General features: G+C 43.9%; 2 protein-coding genes across 3 annotated transcripts in view; one reads left to right on the top strand and one right to left on the bottom strand.

The window, feature by feature from the left end:
* The window catches only part of LOC142576427 (zinc finger CCHC domain-containing protein 24-like), a 239,965-nt gene that overhangs the window by 176,381 nt on the left and 43,258 nt on the right, over positions 1-20,326 (bottom strand). The gene's annotated exons all lie outside the window — the stretch shown is intronic.
* The window catches only part of LOC142576417 (sodium-coupled monocarboxylate transporter 2-like), a 37,108-nt gene continuing 20,846 nt past the window's right edge, over positions 4,065-20,326 (top strand). The window contains exons 1-5 of the mRNA XM_075686549.1: positions 4,065-4,641; positions 9,878-9,943; positions 13,265-13,316; positions 13,377-13,444; positions 16,046-16,203. Coding sequence (XP_075542664.1) covers positions 4,306-4,641; positions 9,878-9,943; positions 13,265-13,316; positions 13,377-13,444; positions 16,046-16,203 — 680 coding nt within the window. The 5' untranslated portion in view covers positions 4,065-4,305. The remainder of the gene's footprint in view (positions 4,642-9,877; positions 9,944-13,264; positions 13,317-13,376; positions 13,445-16,045; positions 16,204-20,326) is intronic.

Here is a 20,326-nt window from a genome sequence, read left to right as displayed (position 1 = left end):
CTGCTACGTTAGACACACAGATCACAACCCCTGGTAGGTCAGCCGTTGCATCGAGGACCTCTGCGGCAGTCATATTACGTTCGTGAAAAGCATGATCAGGTAGTGTCATGCGATGCCACAATTTATCGGCGCACGTCGTCGCACGTTCTTCCGCTGAGTGACCAAAGCGGCGACAAACCCTCGCCCCGCGGCCTACAGCAACGAGGACGAAATGTGTCCGACTCTGTTGCACTGTGTTATATACAAAACGTTGTCCTGCCAGGCATGAATGCCGGACTCTGTAAGCCACAAACGTTTCAGAAGGTGCGTGGTGTCGCTGACACAGACTCCGTCAGCAAGTGGCAGCACGGCGTCGCGACTAAGAGTGCGCATTTGTGCCGTAACTGAAACCGGGCCACCACATTTCTGCAGATATTGAGTTTATCCTCGCGAACATATGAAGCGCTTCCCGTATGTAGATATGCATTCCATGCATTCGGGTTGCCATAGCAGCTTCATGTATAACTTCCGCAGGCACTGGGTCTATCACAACACCGCGTCGGCTTCGTGTCCAACATTATCTCTTTCACTCACGGCGTCCACATTCGTGGGAGCCATCTACTTTTGACATTTCAATGCAGTGGTAGCAAGGACTAGAGCACAAAGATTAAGCTTACGGTAAATTGAACATCATTCTTACCTAAATTACTTCCATTTTACTTCAGAGGGATATGCATCGTTAGAGAGTACACCACTTTGGTGAAGGCACTACCGTGTTTTACGTGACGTTCGACTTGGGGCATGTCAGTAGCAACCTCGAAATATGTTTTTCTTTCTTTCTTGAGATGCTTCCCGCTAATAATAACTTGAGCATTTAATTCGAGCGGGTGATTCAATCTTTTCTATGAAGAAACGTAGCATCATTGACTTTACAATATTCAAACATTTAGGTACTCTGCAACTCTGATGACTCAGCATAAAATGCACAAACAGTCATTCTACCAGCTTGATTGCTTTCAATGAAGTCTCAATCACCCTGAAATAAAATTGTCTATGGTTCACACAGCTATGGACAGTCGATCATAATTCGTGATGGAAGGGGTCTGCAGGTCTTGCAGGCGACTTTTCAAATTGTCCAATCTAGCTTATCTCTTTGAGTTTTATTATTACATTCATTGGGGCATCTCTAAGACCAGCTAGGTCCGCATAAAAAAAAATTGAAGAAAAAAAAAAGAACAGAGTTGACGACGAGCTTTCCGGTTGAAAAACGGGGCAGGACGATACGGTAATAATTACAGCCTGAGCAGTACCTCCACGTGAAGGCGACTTGTGGTTTGTGGCGGCGAGCATCAAAAACGCGACCGTTTACTACGGCGTCTTCGCATTTCTCGCCCACTTCTTTCTTATCAACGCCAGCTTACCGACGATTTTTCGCATGCGCCACTTCACGTAGCAAAACGTTCATTAAAAAGCAACGTTCACGCACGCCAATTTTCATTCGAAGTCGACCTGCTATCTGCAGTCCTGTCCTTGCAGCTAACGCCTCGAGACGTCATGTGACATTGCACCGTGTTGGGTATCGTCCGTTTATTCATGCATTACATTCGGGATAAGCCCAGTTCGCGACGAAATAGGCTTCGGCCTTTCTTCGCCGGAATACGATAAGTCAGTCGTGATGCCATTGCCGTCACCATGCTGATGGTCATCGCACACACGTTTGCGTATGTGTGACGCAAACGTGTGTGTAACGTAATAGTTCAGCGGAAGCCCGCAAGGTGGGGAGAAGTAATTAATAAAGGGAAAATAATTTCCTTTGTAGCAGTTGCTACGAGCTGGTGGATGTTTGATTTTCCCTTTATTAAACGCGTGCGTGCGTGCGTGCGTGCGCGCGCACGCACGCAGGTGCACACAAACACACACACACACACACACACACACACACACACACACACACACACAAATATGTTGATCCGTCAGTCGTAACTTTTTGCAGAACCCCAGACGATGCTAGGTAACTTCGCATAACAATTATTCCAGACCTTCCCGAGATCTGTCTTTTCTTTTTTCGTTGATGTTATTCGACAGTGCAAATGCTTTCTCTCCTGCGGCAAAACAAGACGAAATGACACAAGGAAAATACTACAACATTCTAGAACATTACACGAAGAACAGGAGGGAATATCCGCCACCACGCATCAGGATTAACAGAGAAGAAGCCGTCATAGTACGCTGCCTTCAGGTGGACAATTACCTCCACGGCACTCTACTACGCGCAATGTAGCACTTAACATTTACAAGAGGCTGCCAATTCTGCAATTCACCAAAGACCCTTCACTACATGATCTGGGGATGCAAAAAGAACCCGCGAAACAACGCCTATCCAAGCAGCAACAGAAGACCAGTGGGAGGTGCAGCTGACAAACCCAATACTGAGGACCAGCTACCCCTGTTGAACAGGGAACAAACAGGCTATCAACACAGGGCCAAGGCTAGGTGGAACAGGGTGGCCTCCCACTTTCGGGCATCAGCAGCTTGGTTTCCGAAATGAAGTTTATTCACGCCTGCGGCAGCGTGACGTGATATAGGCACAATAAAATATTCGAAACATCGGTGCTGGTGCTACTCAGACGGCTTGCCTTAATTTGCAGATAAGAATAAAAAAACACGTGACGAAAACCAGCCCAGTCTTTCCACCGGTAATTTCACAATTTTAATGATTGCGTCTATGAGTAGTCGAAATTCTAATAAATATAGTAGATCGAAAATATTTTACGGAAAGTGACTTGTTGCAATGCACCATTGTTTATAACCAGCTTCGCGTATCCTGCCGCGACCTCTGGACTTGCGGAATGACGCAGTCACGACAAAGGCGGCCGCCAGAGCAAAAGCTGACTCGGAAATCTGCAGATAGAGGCTTATCAAGTTGTATCTTAGCACGCACTGGCATGCGCACTACGCAAGCCGACTGCAGATAGAAGCACGCGCTATCCTACAAGTAGGCGAGCTTGAAAAGGCTATATATATACGATAACCAACGGTCTGCCTTCTGAGAGTCAGTCTGCCTCCTCGAGCTTATAGGGCTCCTGTATAGTGTTATTTACAAAGCTGGAGAGATACATTTCTTTTGTGCGGGAATGCTATAGCAACGATGGGGACGACGCTATACTTGTCGTCGCAACTTTCTGGGTCACATTTCGGCAACAGTGCATGTAATGCGGTCGTTGCATTTGAAAAATGTGGTCAGCGCAATCGGAAGGAACTCGACCTCCCTGCAGTCGGCGCACATTCCGGTGCAGTCTTGCTTTGCTTTCTTTTTTTTTTTTCACAACACGAGCCGAACGAAGCAACCACTTGACCTACGGAGCCCCTCATGCACGTGTCTCCTTTGCCTGTGCCTGAAAACAGTAAGAACTGTACAGTGAAACACCGAAAAATAAGAGCGCCACGTGATTACCTATAGAAGATTAAAAAAAACATTACAGTGCAAATTCATAAACTACGATTTCCAGAATTTCCTTCTCATAATTCGTTTTTTTTTTTGGACGTAATAATATATTCAATCGTTAAGCAGCGTCATTTTCACGTTGTCACATAAAAGGCATGAATATGTCGGGATCTGACATACCTAGGAACAATTACCGAGACCATGCGTCGCGAACACGTCGATTTCGCATCGCATGAAAAATAATTTTACAGTGGTCGACAAAGCAGAAAAAAAAACAAGAGAAATGCCACAATGCGACAGAGACATAAAAATAGCTAGTGCCGGGGAAATGAACACGGTCTAGTCAAGCACAAACATGTAAGATAGCCCACAAACAGCCCCAATTAAAGCTACATGAATCTCACATCTGGCTTTCTCCGTCGTACTTTAACGCGTATACAACAAAACACATAAAAGAGGCAAGCACAACATCGACCAGCATCATCTATGTCCATCACGCCCCATGTACGCAGAGAAAAAAAAGCAAGAAAAAAAAGTAAGCAAACCTGGAGGCAGCCGTACCTCCAACCAAATCCCTCCCTCTCACCCATTCTCCACGAGTACGCCCAGCGTGTAGTACGCGCCGATAAAGAAGGCACAATTTTGCGCGCGCACACAGCCGATCGCAGAGGGACGGAAGAGACGCACCGGCAAGCCTGCAGCATCCATCGATAGTCACGCGACGACGACGGCCAAGCAAGCGCTGCCGCACGGAGGGAAACCAGGCCGCGCAGCTGTGGCGGTTTGCGACGCGCATTGCGACAGGGCGCCGCATTTTTTTCGCGTCCGCCCGTGCGTAGAGAGCTGCTCCGGCGTCAGGGACGACGGGACCCCGCAGCAGCATGGCAGCGGCGCACGTGCTCGACTACGTGCTCTACGCGCTCCTGATGGCGCTGGGCGTGGCGCAGGGCCTGTACGTCTCGTGCCGCAAGCGCCGCGGCCACGACGTGAGCCGCGAGGCGTTCCTGGGCGACCGCAGCCTGGGCGTGCTGCCACTGGCCGTGTCGGTGCTCGTCTCGACCGCCTCGCCGCTGGGGCTGGTGGCCCTGACGGCGCACTTCTACGCCTACGGTCTGCACCTCATCTGGAACGTGCTGATCACCGTGTCCGCGGTGCCTCTGGTCGTGTACTGCATCGTGCCCGTCTTCTACAGGCTCGGCGTCACCTCCATTTTCGAGGCAAGCCCCGAACGACGCGCGGTGGAACGTCGAGGCGCCTATAGGAAAACCTATATAGGGGTGTGCTGGCGTGTCGCCGTCATCTCGGAATGCACAGCGCGAAATGGCGCGTACGGCGAAAGAAGCGGAGGAGAGGATGGGACAGTCGTGCGCGTAGGTGTATCTATATCAACGTGCGTGCAAGTTCTGAATTGCAGTATTCGTACTTCCCGATTCTTGCCGTCTGTCTTCGCGGACGCTGTTTCAGGCTACGATGACGTCTCTAAATAGCGTGCCCTCCCACGGTTTCGCACGCCCTGCGTAGTCATCTACGCGCGAAGCCTCAAAGCCCGTCATTTGGGACGTTCCTCATTGCCCGCGTGTTCCCCAAACAAAGGCCATCGCGACTGGCAGCGTGCCCCAGTTGTATCGTCATGACCTCTCTGTTGGCCACCCCACCGTGTGATAAAGCCAATGGCCCGCTCTTTAAGCGCGTCAGGGCTTACTTGTGCAACTGCGCCGGCCAACGCCAGCTTTGTTCCTTCGTACAAATCCTACCGCGACCTTCGCGCAGGCTTCAAAGCTGCTTTGAAATGTGGCGCCACATCGGAAGCTGCGCTACCTGTTGACGCCATGCTAAACTTAAGTCTCGCGTCCCACATTCCTGGGCGCGGTTAGGACGGCTGTCACTCCAGTAGCTGCAGCTTCATTTCTGAAAATCCTTTTGATCTACTCTAATCGTGCAGCAAGTACTGTTCATGCTACGATCGTGCCGTAAGTCTAGTTCGCGCATATAACCACTCCTGCGTGCGCTTAGATTACTCCGGCGATGCGAATATGGGTATTATGCGCACAAGATAAAAAGTAAAGAAAGGGAAGACAGGGATGTAAACCAAAGGAACGTCCAGTTTGCCACCCTGCGCTAGGGGTAAGGGAAAGGGAGAATATAGAAAGGAAGAAAGACCCTATAAATACTCTTTTGCCATGTTTAAACTTGAGTAGAAATAGTACTGCTGCTAATTGTCGAAACAACAAGAAAGCACTATAGACAGGGGTAATTGGAGATCGCAGGCAGAGGTCTTCGTGTGGGGGTTGACATATATATATGTATATATATATATATATATATATATATATATATATATATATATATATATATATATATATATATATATATGATGGTGGTGGTGGTGATGGTGGTGGTGGTGGTGGTGGTGGTGATGATGATGATGTGACGACAGAAATATCGGCACGGGAAAACCGCAGGATTTAAGAGAAAGATAATAAGTAATACTGATAAATCAATCGCCTGCAAACTTTAATGCAGAGATTTTCTTTATTTTCCAGTGTTCTGCTGGTTTGAAAAAAAACTTGATTCACTAGGTCTTATTTCGCTGTTAAGTGTCTTTTGCAAGCATGCTACGAAGTTTCCTTGGCCGTGTATTTCGCTATGTGACGTAATAATATTCTGCACCGTTCTCATTTGACGTAAAAGAGCGAGGATAACTTTTTCTTGTTCATTATGCCTTAAAGAGGAAGAAATGTCCACTACTACCATCATTCGAAACTACAGTGTGCCGTTCACGCTTGTATATTGAGGAAACTTGTCCACTGAGGAAAAATATCAAGTCAAGCTAGCTGGCTCGAAAAAACTCCTGCAATTGTAAACAAGCAACTTTTTCTGAAAGCGGGAGTTTGAGATGACAGAAAACGAATCACAGGAGAAAAAAATGTAGAAGGGTGGCGGAGTGAAAGCAATAACAAAATCTCTCACGACACGGGTGCAATATCAGTCTTACAGCGATAAGCACAGGAATCCCAAAGTATACCTTTATCGTTTGCTCAAAATAAACGTTTGCTCCTAATGTCCTGGTTATAAAACATCGCAAGACTTCGGATGACTTGGTACAGTCAGAGGAGCAGATCCGGCATGAATCTAGGATAACATCTTTTTTATGAGTTCTTCCGCTGTAACCTAGGTCACACTAAAAAAAAAAATTCACACTTGCACCTAACGGCGTTGCGAGTGACTGAGTCCTTGTCATCAGCTACATTTATTTATACCTCGGTGACTGATCTATTGTTTCTTTTTTTTTCTTTTCTTCTAGCTGTAGCGTTGGTGGTAAGTCGAGTAGCCTCTCCATAAATGAATTGCTAGTTACACTGTCAAAGTGAAATTTTTAGTAAACAAATTGTTTAATCGAGATAGAACTCCAAGCACGAGAACTTGCTGGCAAGCGACACAGCTAGCGCAGATATGTGTCCCTCGTGGTCAATAACAGCCGAGCTGTACGCAAAAGCCTGCAGTGTGAGCCTGCATGTGCAATCATGCCAGCTGACACCGGCTCAATGTGACCAGTACCAGTTTTGCGACCAGTACCAGACCAGTTTCAGCAATCGTGTCGCTAGGCTTAGCCACCTTTTTGTATGTTCAGTTATAAATCTTTCTATTTAGCTGGCAGCGATGTTTCTTTAGCGACCTGACAGAAGAGCAGCCGACAATGTAGCTACTTCGAAGTTATAAAAGTTGCTGAGGAAGTGACTTTTTAGAAGGCAAATTATTTTGCCAGAGCTACGTATAGGCGGCCCAACCAAGTTGACAGAACGGCGCATGGCATCTACGATTACGATGGCGCCTCGGTGGTCTCCAGCCAAGAGAAACAATCTTCTCACTGCGCTCCCAAAATGTAACTTTGTGTTAAAGTCTCTATTAAACCCAACAGAATGGGTACTAACACTGCGGGTGCTTCTGTTTCACTGAATAAACTTCGTTTGTAGGACGTTTTGCAAACGTACTAGTAATTTAAATTACCAAACCTCTTGCAATAAATTTTACGGCGGAATGCAGAACGCAGAAGGTGAATAATAAAGCAGATCAACTGTAGAAACACGTGAAAGCTCTGCTTCCGTTTGTCACGGCTTTCGAGCAAATGAATACTTCACGGAGCTTTAACGTACAACAGTTGGCGGTAACGTAGCATTTGATCTGTACGTATGGTCACACAATTGTCATCGCTGTGTTAACAGCATGACTATAACTGCGTGTCGCGGAGTTTAGTTCCCCTTTCTCGAGTGCTGAAAACAATTTTTGGGCATGACGTGGACGAAGTGCGTCCTCGCGCTAGGGACATCAGGTAACCATCAGGTGTTTTGATCAGTTGTTTTGAGCTGAGCTGAATTTGTAACTTCTTTACAACCTCGGGAAAAACGCAGAATTTCAGCTCTCATCATCCACCGTTTAGCACATATATTAGCTAAGTAAAAGACCTGTACATGCTGCTGGTGAAGTCACGGCTTGTGGGTCACCTGCGCGGACGCTAGGCGATCGTGAAACTTTTCGATAGGTGTGTGACGCTGCACCATGTTAACCTATATAATATAGCGTTACAACACGCCTGTAATACCTTAAACTCGCTCGAGAGTTTAACGACAATTTTAGCGACCTTGCAGCAAATTTTAGAGAAGAATTAGTGACTGCTTCGTCTCAATTTAGCGACATGGCCAGAGAAAAAGCTGGCAACATTGAATGCGACCAGCAATTACGCACAGCTAACCCACAGCGAAGACAAGAAACAGACGTGAAACAGCGTTGGCAACAAAATCCGTGGCGCTGAATCAAAATGCAAAGCGCCGAACGTAGGGCTAATTAAAGCGCACACAGCGTGCAAGTCTTCATTCGTGCAGCTAATGACTTTGGTGACTCGAGAGACCACCGAAAAAAAAAAAAACACCGAAACACAACTTTCCAGAACAGTCCTGTCAATGGCCGATCACAACACAATGCTGGCCCACATTCAAATAGCTCCTCCTGTGTGAGTGCCCCCCCCCCCCCCAACAGTCGGCCATTGTCGCTGAGATTGTCTCCTTATCATACCTGCAGTTATTGTCACGAAAAGCGGGCGCCGAACCATCAACTGTAACGAGGCAAACCACCCACGTGATAGAATTCCTACGAATACCCCCCCCCCCCTCTTCCACACACCCCGAAAATATGAGAAAAGCCAGACCAGCTCATTCTGTTGTGCGTGCGTGCACGTGTGCGAAACCTAAACAAAAATGTGGAAATACAAGTTTCATAAAAAAGTATAATGCGCTACTTCCTTTGAGGGTTACTTGTAGCTTCTGGAGACTATAATATGCATAGTTCAAACCACTTACACTGTTTAACATGGTGAGTACGATTAATAATCAATTACCATTTCTCTCTGAGGTGCACGAGAATAGAGAGTTCACATTTTGCTCAGCTCAAGACCATCCCGCTTTCCCTTCAGTTCAAAGCCGCGCGATTCTAAAGGTTCTGGACCTATTCGTATACAGCATTCCTAACGTTTACACTGTCCTTGCCGTTTCCCATGACGACGTCACTAGGAACAACTGTCGAGTGTCTATGTCGCGTTCTGCGCAACAGTGTACAGGCCGCAGACCAGTATATAGGCCACCTGCTTCTGTCACATAATCGTTAAAGAACACCTGCAAAAGTAAACAAAACATAAATACATACGTGGATCGGCTAAAAATTTCGGTGCACTTAATCGGAAAGCTTTCATCGAGTATCCGTATTTGTGTATCTATAGTTTGTGCGTAAAGAAAAAGTAAACTATGTATTTATGAGTTATGTATTTATGTGAGTATTTATGTGAGTTAAGTTTGCAAAAAATAAAAATAACCGTACTATACTTCGATCGTCCGATGCCTTTTAGATCGAGTCCTACACAGCGATTTTTTGCGTGAGTGGGCATACCAAGCACATCAAACTCACACAGACGCAATCCAGCGCATAAGCTATCAGTAGGCAAAGAAGGTTGCTCGTGTAGTTGGTTCCTTTGCTTATTAACGGTCAAGCCAGCTGGACTGAAGAGGTGCTCGCACACAGTTTCCTTCTTTCAGTGTTGAGCAAGCCAAGCGAGGGCGTCGGCCCCCCGCTGGTCGCCTGATTTTTTTTTTTTTTTTGCTCATTACCTATCCTCAACCGTTTATTCGCTGCGAAAATGATAATACGTGAATAACTAAATAATCGATCAATTAGAAAGTTAGACACTCAGTCACTGAACCCTCAATAATATAGTTGCAAGCTCGTACGAACAGTGTAGCAACAGTGTAAATTCTCCCCCCCCCCCCTCTTTGTTTTTTTGCGTTTGAACGCATAGTATTGAAGGGACACATACATGCTCTTCTTTTTTTGTGTTCTTGTTTTTATTTAATTTTACACATTTTATTTTTCGAACTCTTTTTGAATGCTCTGTATCTTGCTTTTCAGTACATTCGCATGAGATACAACGCTTTTATTTCGTTGACGGCGTGTGTTATCTACCTCATTCTAACGGTGAGTACTCCTGTTTCACGAGAATGAATGCAACCGGAATTGCTCTCTATCGAGCCGCGCTGTAAGAAACGTGAGGGTCAGTTCAGGCAGTGCTGCTCGGGAAAGTGCACAATAATAATAATAATAATAATAATAATAATAATAATAATAATAATAATAATAATAATAATAATAATAATAATAATAATAATAATCATTTAGAAAAGGTGCTCTTACAAGTACATATTCTGTCAACCTAATCAGTCACATCCTTGAGAGTGGGCACTATGCTCATCGTTCACGCACCGTCTGAACAATAGTACCTATAAAGAACGTAGCAGAGCAACAAAGTACAATGCCCTGAAATTCAAGGAGAAATTGAGAACCCATGCGTCTCAAAAGAAACAATCTCAATACACAGCACCAAGCAATACATAAACAATAGACAATCTGCGGATTTTCTGACGCCACCAGAGTAGCTGGAAGAGCAGCTCGACAGAAAAGAACGGTTGATATCTTTGTCTGGTAGACCATTTTCCAAACGAACGTTTCACTTGTCTAAAGCAGTGAAGAGGAAGCGTTAGCTCGGGTGCTCCTATGTAAACACATATAAAAGGAGAATTCGTTTTTCTCTTCAACCACTGCGCCAAATCTTGACGAGGTGTGTTGCTTTTAAAAGAAAACAATTCAAATCTAGTTCCTGTTTGTTCCGAATTTTTCATTTAGGTAGTAAATTTTTATTAAAAATTGGCAAAAATCGAAAACTTTCAGAAAACGAAACTATCAAGTTTACCACTCTATAACTCAGCAATGAAAAATGATATCACAATACTGTGAACTGCATTTAATAGTACATCTACAGCGGGCAAAATTGATATGTTACATGTGAATCTTCAAAAATTCAGTAGTATGAAGATACAGCTTTTGGAGAACCCTTGTATACAACGTAATCAATTCACGTAAGATATAAATTGACAAATCGAATTTGTCCGCTTTGAAAAATCTAATGGATGCCGTTCACAGAACGGCGATATCTGTTCTTGATACAGAGAAATTGATTTTTTAACTTCATGCTTCTATTTTGTTTCACACTTTCGAAGTTTTAAAAATTGGTTTAAAATAGTCAGGACGTAAGTCGAAATTGCGCCTCCAACAGTCACTAGAACTTAACTTTCTCTCGCAAATGTAACAAATTTCGTTAAAATCACTCGAGCGGTTATCTCAAAAAAGCATTTCTGCGTTTTAAGTGTATTTGAATAGGCCGCGTCGGAGTTGGGCCCGAGCTAAAGCTTCCTCTTAATGCCCATCAATTCTTTTGGGATATATTTGAACATGAATGGCACGTGAAATTCGCTGGTGCTTTTATCATAATATATGTACGACACTGTACGTATGCAGTGTCTCTCCGTCTTCTGTCATGTTTTATTTTTATGCGCTGTTACTTTAAATTATGTTTTGTACTACGTAAGGATATCATGAAAAGCCAACAAACGATGACACCAAGGGAAACATAGGGAAAATTGCTTGTACTTACTCATTGAAATAAGGAAATGAGTAATTAATGGCAATGAGAGTGGATGAAAAAACAAGTCGCTGCAGGTGCGGAACCATCCCACGTCTTCGCATTACGCGAACGAGAGCATCGCACACGTAATGCGAAGACGTGGGACCCTTCCCCTCCTGCGGCAAGTTGTTTTTTCATCCACTCTCATTGCCATTAATTACTCATTTCCTTATTTCAATTAGCACGTACAAGCAATTTTCCCTATGATTTCCTTGGTGTCATTGTTTGCTTCTCTTGATATGATTAATAAAAAACGGGACCCTCGGTTAACCCCCTTTCTTGTCGTTACTACAAAAGGATGGCATATATATGTGTAACGAATTCTTGTAAGTATAGTGCACAAACATAATTTAATATTTAGTTCTTGTCATTGTTATGGAGTCGTGAACGATATGCCAATATCCTTATCAATTTTCCTAATTTGTTTGATTCTTGCCTGCCTAATTTCAGAGTACTCACCGTCAACTATGGAAGCGAATCGAATTGCACTTTCTCTTTGTGACATGTAAACGTTTGAAGGTTTTCTCCGTGGCATAGCCTGTAGACATGTGCTGAAACTGCCCCTATAGCATCTTGCAAACTTGCTAGACCTGTTTCTCTTAGGTAAAAAATTCCCCGGCATGTAGGCCATGGTACTTAGGAGCCCCACTGTACTCTAACGGCGAGCACCTGCAACATTTTCCGCAGTTTTGGTGCAGGTCAAGACTACACTTAAAATCAAGGTGTTTATAAGGCTCCTGATGCAGACGACTTTTGGGTTTACCTTGGTTGACAAATATGTAACACTGATACATCCAACAATCCTGTTAACATCATGTTGTGTACATGTCATTGCCCCTCTCGTACGACGTGTCTGGATATACTAACGCAGTATCACCAGCGTATTCGTAAAAAAAGAGGGAAGACAGTGGTAACGTATTGAGATCATTTGTGCGTACGTTCAAAGACAAGTGGTGGAATGGTAGATCCTTGTATAATTCCATAATTCATGACCTATATTTTTTTTTTGCTCATCACATTTCCTGATTTTACTGCTTGGTAGCTTTCTGCAAATGGTATTGGGAAACGAAAGCTGCAAACTTGTCTTTAAAACTCATTAGTTGCAGCTTGTTGAGAAGTACAGAGGGATTTACGGTGTCAGGTGTCTAGCTCATATGAAAAAAAAAAAAAACAAGGCAAGTGCACTTTTATGGTTGTGTCACAGCATAATTCCCACCGTCGATAAATATATTACATAACCCTTGTTGAACTTAATAGAGCGCATCAAATTTTGCGTCAGCGATTTGTGTATCAAACTCAACGCCATAAAAAACAAAAAAGAAAATATTCAATGGGGAAAGTTTTTTCTATACCGTAAACACGAAGCTGATCCAGAACATTCACCGCTGTCGCAGCTGAGGAGCATCCCTCGAACTGGGAATAAATGAACTAAAAAAGTAAGAGTATTAAAAAGAAGGAGTGTTTCAGTCCAGCTAGACCATAACCCACGCAGTACGCCAAAGGTGGCGCAAAACTACACTGTGTAAAACTCCGCAGTATTGTAAATAGCATATTCCTCTTCAAAGCAACTTCAAGCATGGTAAAAAGCTCGATTCATTTTCGGTAACCTGAAAAAAAAGAAAGAAAAGAAACAGAGGAAAAAACTATTCTAATAGTCCTGCACAGAAACTGCGACTTTATTTCGCGTGGTCTCCTTTCTGTGTAGTACTGTACAGTGTAACTGATCAGTCAAGGAATTCCCAGAAAGGTGGACTCTTTCCCAATGCTGTCTCTTTCAGCAAAGCGTTGGCGCCGCCCTCATCTTCTCAGCCGCACTCACAGCGCACACAAGTAAGTCACTCATCCCCAGCTCTAACTGGCACCTCAAATAGTGTTCCTTATCTGTTCCAGTATTCGGCATACCGGTCACAGCAGCCAGCATCATGTTCGGCCTAATGGGCACCTACTACGCTGCCGTTGTAAGTATCTCGTTGTAAGTTGTAAGTGCATCTCGTAGCCTGGTAGCTCGAAATCGACCGGAAAACAAGGGGGTTATAAAGGTGAAAGGAGTCCGGCAATGTGGATTTGTATCAAGCACGAGTAATCGACACGCTCGTTTCTACCAGTAGACGACACTAACTCGATTTGGGAAGTTACCGCAAGGAACACACGAGACTTGAAGAAAGGGACAACACGGAGCGGTATACTGACAACTGATGATTTAATGGAACAAACGCCGAGCCTATATAGATCAGACAGACGTGTGCACCCGAAAAGCAACATAAAAAGCACTCGAAAAGTCTCGTGTGTTCCTTGCGGTAACATCCCAAATCACCAATCACCAACTGGCCTACACCCACACTATGCTATGTGACACTAACTTAATTGAAAGAGTTGCTGGTTTCTTTCTGCAAACGTGTATCTGTGGCGATAGCCGCTTGCAGCGCATGCGATGCCTCCGTACCTAGTGTATAGAGAACTGTAGGTATCTTTCAAGGTGTTTTAAAAAAATAACGTGTCCAGCCTGTGATCGCGACGGATCGGGCAGAGCATCGGCCCGATCTGCTTGAGGACCCAGGTTTGGCACCGACCAGTGGCGATGTCGTTTTCAAGTAAAAATTATGACTATGTTATATACGCGCGTATCCTTTCTTCGAAGAACGTTCTGTTAACAACGCGTGAGCACGATCTAAGTTTTATTTACATTTCGTTTCATTATTCTCTCTTTGTTCTTGTTTCGTAGCTAACATGTACTCTGTGACTAATAGAGAAGGAGTAGCCAGCAAATACCAAGATCACAAAGTTTCCTATACACGCGTACAAGAAAAATAAAATTAGAACAATCAAAGAGAAATTATTGTGACTTGAGCCGAAAATGCGACAACAAACGAGGAAGCTAAACCCGCGAGAAATATACCATGATCACTGGAAAGTTGCGTAAGCGAATTAGGGTTCGACGACGAACGATTCTTAACCAATGATATGCTGCAGTTTTACGGCCGCTCGACAGCCGCAGAATTTTCATGCTATCAATTGGAAGCATGAAGTATTAGTGCAAATTGATTAAGCACGTACATAAGAAAGAATAAAGATGCGCGAACAGGAGACGGACAAAAAAAATTTTGCAGGTCCTCCCACGCACTGTGTGATTCAACGTTATGTGATGCATTTGGCAGGTATCTGGTTATCCAGCGTTGTATAGTGTTCCGCAAAGGCACATTTACTGCGCAGGCATATTTCAGACTACCTTGTTAATAACAATATTTTATCTAACTTTCAACATAGTCGGGCAAAGGAACAAGAGTTCAGGATCGCCAGTCAGCCTCTAGAGTCTGTGAAGGAGTACGTTTACCTAGGTCAATTAATCACAGGGAACCGTGATCATGAGAAGGAAATTCGTAGAATAAAAATGGCTTGGGTCGCATACGACAGACATTGTCGGCTCCTCACTGGAAGCTTACCATTATCACTGAAAAGGAAGGTGAATATCAGTGCATTTTACCGGTGCTGACATATGGGGCAGAGACTTGGAGACTGACACAGAAGCTTGAGAACAAGTTACGGACCGCCCAAAGAGCGACGGAATGAAGATTTCTAAGCATAACGTTAAGAGACAGAAAGAGAGCGGTTTGGATCAGAGAGCAAACGGGTATAGCCGATATTCTAATTGACATTAGGAGAAGAAAATGGAGCTGGGCAGGTCATGTAATGCGCAGGTTAGATAACCGTTGAACCATTAGGGTTACAGAATGGGTACCCCGAGAAGGGAAGAGCAGTCGAAGACGGCAGAAGACTACGTGGGGCGATGAAATGAGGAAATTTGCGGGCGCTAGTTGGAATTGGTTGGCGCAGGAGAGGGATAATTGAAGATCGCAGGGAGAGGCCTTCGTCCTGCAGTGGACATAAAATAGGAAATATTATTATTATTATTATTATTATTATTATTATTATTATTATTATTATTATTATTATTATTATTATTATTATTATTATTATTATTATTATTATTATTATTTATAGAATACCGAAGTGCCCAAACTGCCACACGTAACAACATTCTACGTTCTTCCTCACAAATCAGACCCCGAAAAAATATTTCAGTGGGTTAACACTTTGCATAATCACAGGCACTCAGACGACGCCACATGGCGAACACTAAACTCTCATTCGGTGCGCAAGACAGGAGTATGAGTGAATGTACAAAAATCATTTCTGCCCTTGCCGTGTGCTAATAGCTTCGAGAGTTCATTCGGAGACCACCCGCTGTGATGATGACGACGAGGAGGAAATCTCTTTTGTTAGCCCCACAGAAAACGAAGCGTGGAGCCAGTGCAGGCCTCTTCGATATTGGCTATAAGCATTCCTAGCCCAGCGCATTTGTGATGAGTTGCACCGGAAGCGGTCACCATATCTTTTTCAAACTTAAAACTTACAGGGGGGGTGGGGGGGGGACGTTTTTTTCCGAGGCTGGGACGCCTGTTTTGGGGTAACCTTGAAAGCGTTGTTTTTGTTTTTCACCTCTCTCTCCCATAAGAGCCTCGAGAGTTCGGCTAACGCCCTGCGCCCCGACCCTCGCGCAGGCGGGACTCCGGGGTGTCGTGTGGACGGACTGCTTACAGGCGCTGATCACCCTGCTGGCGCCGCTGGTGGTCATCGGCAAAGTGATGTACGACTCGACCGTCGGTACGCTGACTTTGCGTCCCTTGGACGACCTCGAGGTCGACAAATACATACTCGAGTAAGTACGTTCTGTTCAATGCTCATCATTGTTCAGCTACTCAACTGTAACAATGAAAAAAAAAAAAACAGATCGCCCTTGATCCCAAACGCGGGGCTCGCGCTCCTTCTTGTCTCCTTTAGCGCACTTGACTCCGTTTAACGAACACAACACTCTATGTGCATGTTGTGACGTTTTCCTAATTGCTTCATTGCACTCATTTTCATTGCGCATCAGGTAACTATGTCTTTAATTATTTAAGTATTTTATCATTAACGAGCTTCTCAGTATGCCGGACGTCCAGTTGCGAGCGTAATTGAGTGCCTACATCAAATAATATGAATATGCTATGCCACATTTTTTAACAAAGCGACTTCACATAAACGTTAAATTTCAGTTTGTTCAGAAATTAGACCATACTAAATATTCGATTGGATACTAGAAGGTCCTTCTTTTTGAATAGTCGTGTTCCATTTGATTCTTAAATTTCACTATTCGGACACTCCTACAATATTTATGTTGTACGCGGTATTAGACAAGCTTTTAGCAAGCTACCAGATACGCGTACTTTACCTCTTAGCGCATCGTTTTTTTCCTTTCTTTTGTGCTTAGGCGCAAATCTGTTAAAAAAGACACGGATGGGCATTTCGTCGTTAGGGCGTATATCAGAGGCACGCTCGGCTCTCTCTCTAAAGCCAAATGTGTCGCTATAGACCCCCATGAGCCCTACCTAGCTATCTTCTTTAAATCTTCGTCAGCCTAATTTGTGCCTCTCAGTAAAGACATCTCTCGTTTCCTCTGAGCTAGCACCAGGGTTTCTGCGGTATTCGTGGGGCTCGAAGCAGCATAGTTGCCTAGTACAGCTTTTGTGAGTGACATAAGTATTTTCCATGTATTTATTTTCCAAGGCAATAGTGCTTTATCGGGATAAAGAAAGAAAGAAACCGGCTCGTTCCATTGCTCGGTTAGAAAGGTAAAAACGAAGCTAAATGTGAGGGAAGGAGACGCAACGCGCGCAATTGTAGGCATAAAGAAACCATATATATATCTATACAACAAAACATATATATACATTACAAGGCTCTAAAGTATAGTTACTTTTGAGAAGTTGGTTTTTGAAACCCAAATTGAATTTCGCTTTCATGTAATAAATAGATGAGCCGCCGTACTGCCGAAGTGCGCGCTCCACTGGAGATGCAGGTGAAACAAACGTATTTGAAGCTTGCTGAGTCATCTTCACTATCTACGTGTACATGCATCAATTTGATCATGTGATGTTATTTGTCGTGCTACTCTCATGACCACAAATCCGCCGAGAAAACGACATAATTTCTTTAAGTACATCTACAGAAGTGAACCAAGTTTTCACCATACAGTAATTCTTCACTATAAGAAAATATGGCATTATTAGGAATATCGCTTTATTCGAAGTTCGTAGCAGTCCCGTCAGCGGTGCATGCCTTTTTAACTGAATTGTTTGAAGTACAGCGGCACCGCAGCCAGCTTAGTACGAACTTCGAAGCGGCAAATTCGCACGGGACCGCCCGGTGCCGCACAGAGTTTGAACGTTTGCATTTCTTCGTACCTATCTGAAAAGGCAAAGAATGCTACGCTTGCAGTACTGCAGCACAACTAGCAGACGCTACATGGTGGTAACTCCTCTGAACTAACTGCATCACGTCATGATAACCGACGGATGAGGCCATTGCGCGCCAACAGTCTTTCTCTTTCTACCATCTTACCCTCTCCCCTCTCTCTGTGCAGGGAAGCCAACCAAAACTACCCCTAGTTAGCTTCCCTGTCTTTCTACGTGGGTGTTGATAAGTATTTAACCCTACCCCGAAAAGAATTGAACAAGGTAGCTGTAACTGCGATACTATTCTACATATTGTTCCAGAAAGCCAATGTACTTGCGACATCTATCCTGCAGCCTCTTAAGTGCTTGCAAATGAAATTCTTTCGTCTGGTGACGTAACCACTCATTTGCAGCATTAGTTGCCTCCAGAGCACTCCCGTATTGTTGACCATTTAGCCCTTTCTGAAGATTGGCGAACAAGATAATAGAAGGAGTCAGGTCGGGCGAATAGGGTGGATCGGACATCACTTGAAATCCTGAGTAGGTCAGTTTTGACATTCTTACACCCGCAGTGCAGCTAGGTGTTGTCATGCAACAGGATGACATCTTCGAAGAGCTTTGCTCTTTGGTTTGTATATATTTTTAAGGCGAAAGCCTTTCTAGGCTCATGGTGAAGTTTGTGTCAGCAGACCTGACTGCCGGAGTGTCCGCCGAAGCGCCATTACGCCATATGAAGACATATTAAAGAATGAAAAATGATTGATAGTGACAGTTAGTTAATGATAACGTTATAATATAGATTGGTAGAGGCTAATAATAATAACAATAATCACAATAATAATAAATATTAAGTAATTACTAATAATGACTACTAATGACCACGAAATGACCGGTATGTCTAACGAGGAATCGTAACGACTCCAAGTGATTACAAATGACTAAAATGCTTAGTAATGACCAGTAATGACTAATAATGACTGAAATGACATTTAGTAAAGCAACTGCGCTACGTCCGTCCACGTCCTGTCCTTCACTTAACATAGTCAGTGAAAACTAAGCGCAATATAACCATGAATGACTGATTTGACTTGTAATGACATAACTAATGACTACGATATGACCAACGTGTCTAACGACGGCTTGTAATGACCGCAATTGATTACAAGTAACTAAAAATGCTTAGTAGTGAACAGTAATGACTAAAAGAAAGAAGCGAAAGAGAAGAGCCAAAGAGAAAGAGGCGAATGATAAGAGGAGGAAGAGTAGGCTTTCGCCGTCCGCCTCTTAATAGAGATTTTAAGAGACCCCGTAATTTTTTAATGTTTCTCCGCAACTTTGTCTATACAGCACCGTAGTATTCCGAATTAATGGTTGAACTCTCTTGAAGGTCGTCCACCAGCAGAACTAGCTTTCCATCAAATAAAGAAACATGTTGTCATTTGCTTCTGCACCGACCTTTGCACACGGAACTTGTTTGGCCTGGGGAAACCACTGTGACTTCATTTCTTAGACTGTTCATTTGTCTCGAGATCCTAACAGTAGATGCATGTTACCAGTTTGTCCAGACAATCTGATCAATTTTTTTTTCCAAATGTTCCAGAACAGCCACCGATGTCTGCACACGTTCTTTTGCTCACTTATCAAAATCTTTGGCATCCACTTCGATGCAACCTTTTTCATTTCCAAGTAGTCGTGGATAATTGCACCAACTCTAACGTCATGTTCCCATATATGGAGCAATACGTTCGGCCGATTATCAGTGGTCCGCTTTAAACGTGTCACGCATGGCTTTAACATTCGGAATCACAGAGAGGGAAACAGCCCTTCCACTGGCTTTGTCCCTTTCAACGCCAAATTCGCCAGCTCTAAAATTGACAACCCAACGCTTAACGGTAGCATATACGAAGGGCTACAGTCAGTCAAAGTTCGTTATATTTCATTATGAGTCTGCTTCCAACCTTTCCCTTGGAGAAACAGGAACTTGATTGTGGTTCTACGCTGTTCTACATCGAAGTTTTCTGGAGGTGCTGTCATGTTCACTTTAAAGCGGATAAATAATAACAAGCTTACGACAGAAGTAGCTGATTTTTTTCATCGTGCAATATAAATGAGCTGTCTAATGTGTCTTACAATTTACAAGCACCAAGCTGAATTTTTTTTTGGTTAAGGCTAAAATAGTTATCACATCCCGTACACAACCTGTCTCTCTCTCTCTCTCTCGTCACTGTTATGTGGCAACTATCGAGCGCGGATTCGTTTCAAAAATGCCTTTTACGAGCTTCGACGCTATTCGAGTGCACGTCGATCTTTCCTTTGGAGACATTAAAGCCTCTGTACTTACAACAAAGTACCGCTTATAACGAAGTCAATTTCTTGTCCCGACGGGTTTCTTATCGCGAAGATTCGCTGTACCTGCTTTACATCCTCAGATTACTTGATATTTGAATATTGACTTACTTCAACGTGACAGTGCAGGGCGCGTCAAGCTTCAAGGAAAGTTAGAATTTTTTGAACGCGAGACATTCAAAGTATCCCTGGCTGCTCTCTCCCTTTGCCCACGAGATCGAG

The sequence above is a fragment of the Dermacentor variabilis genome, chromosome 1, assembly GCF_050947875.1.
Source record: "Dermacentor variabilis isolate Ectoservices chromosome 1, ASM5094787v1, whole genome shotgun sequence".
Classification (NCBI taxonomy): domain Eukaryota; kingdom Metazoa; phylum Arthropoda; class Arachnida; order Ixodida; family Ixodidae; genus Dermacentor; species Dermacentor variabilis.
This window is presented reverse-complemented; position numbering and strand designations above follow the sequence as displayed.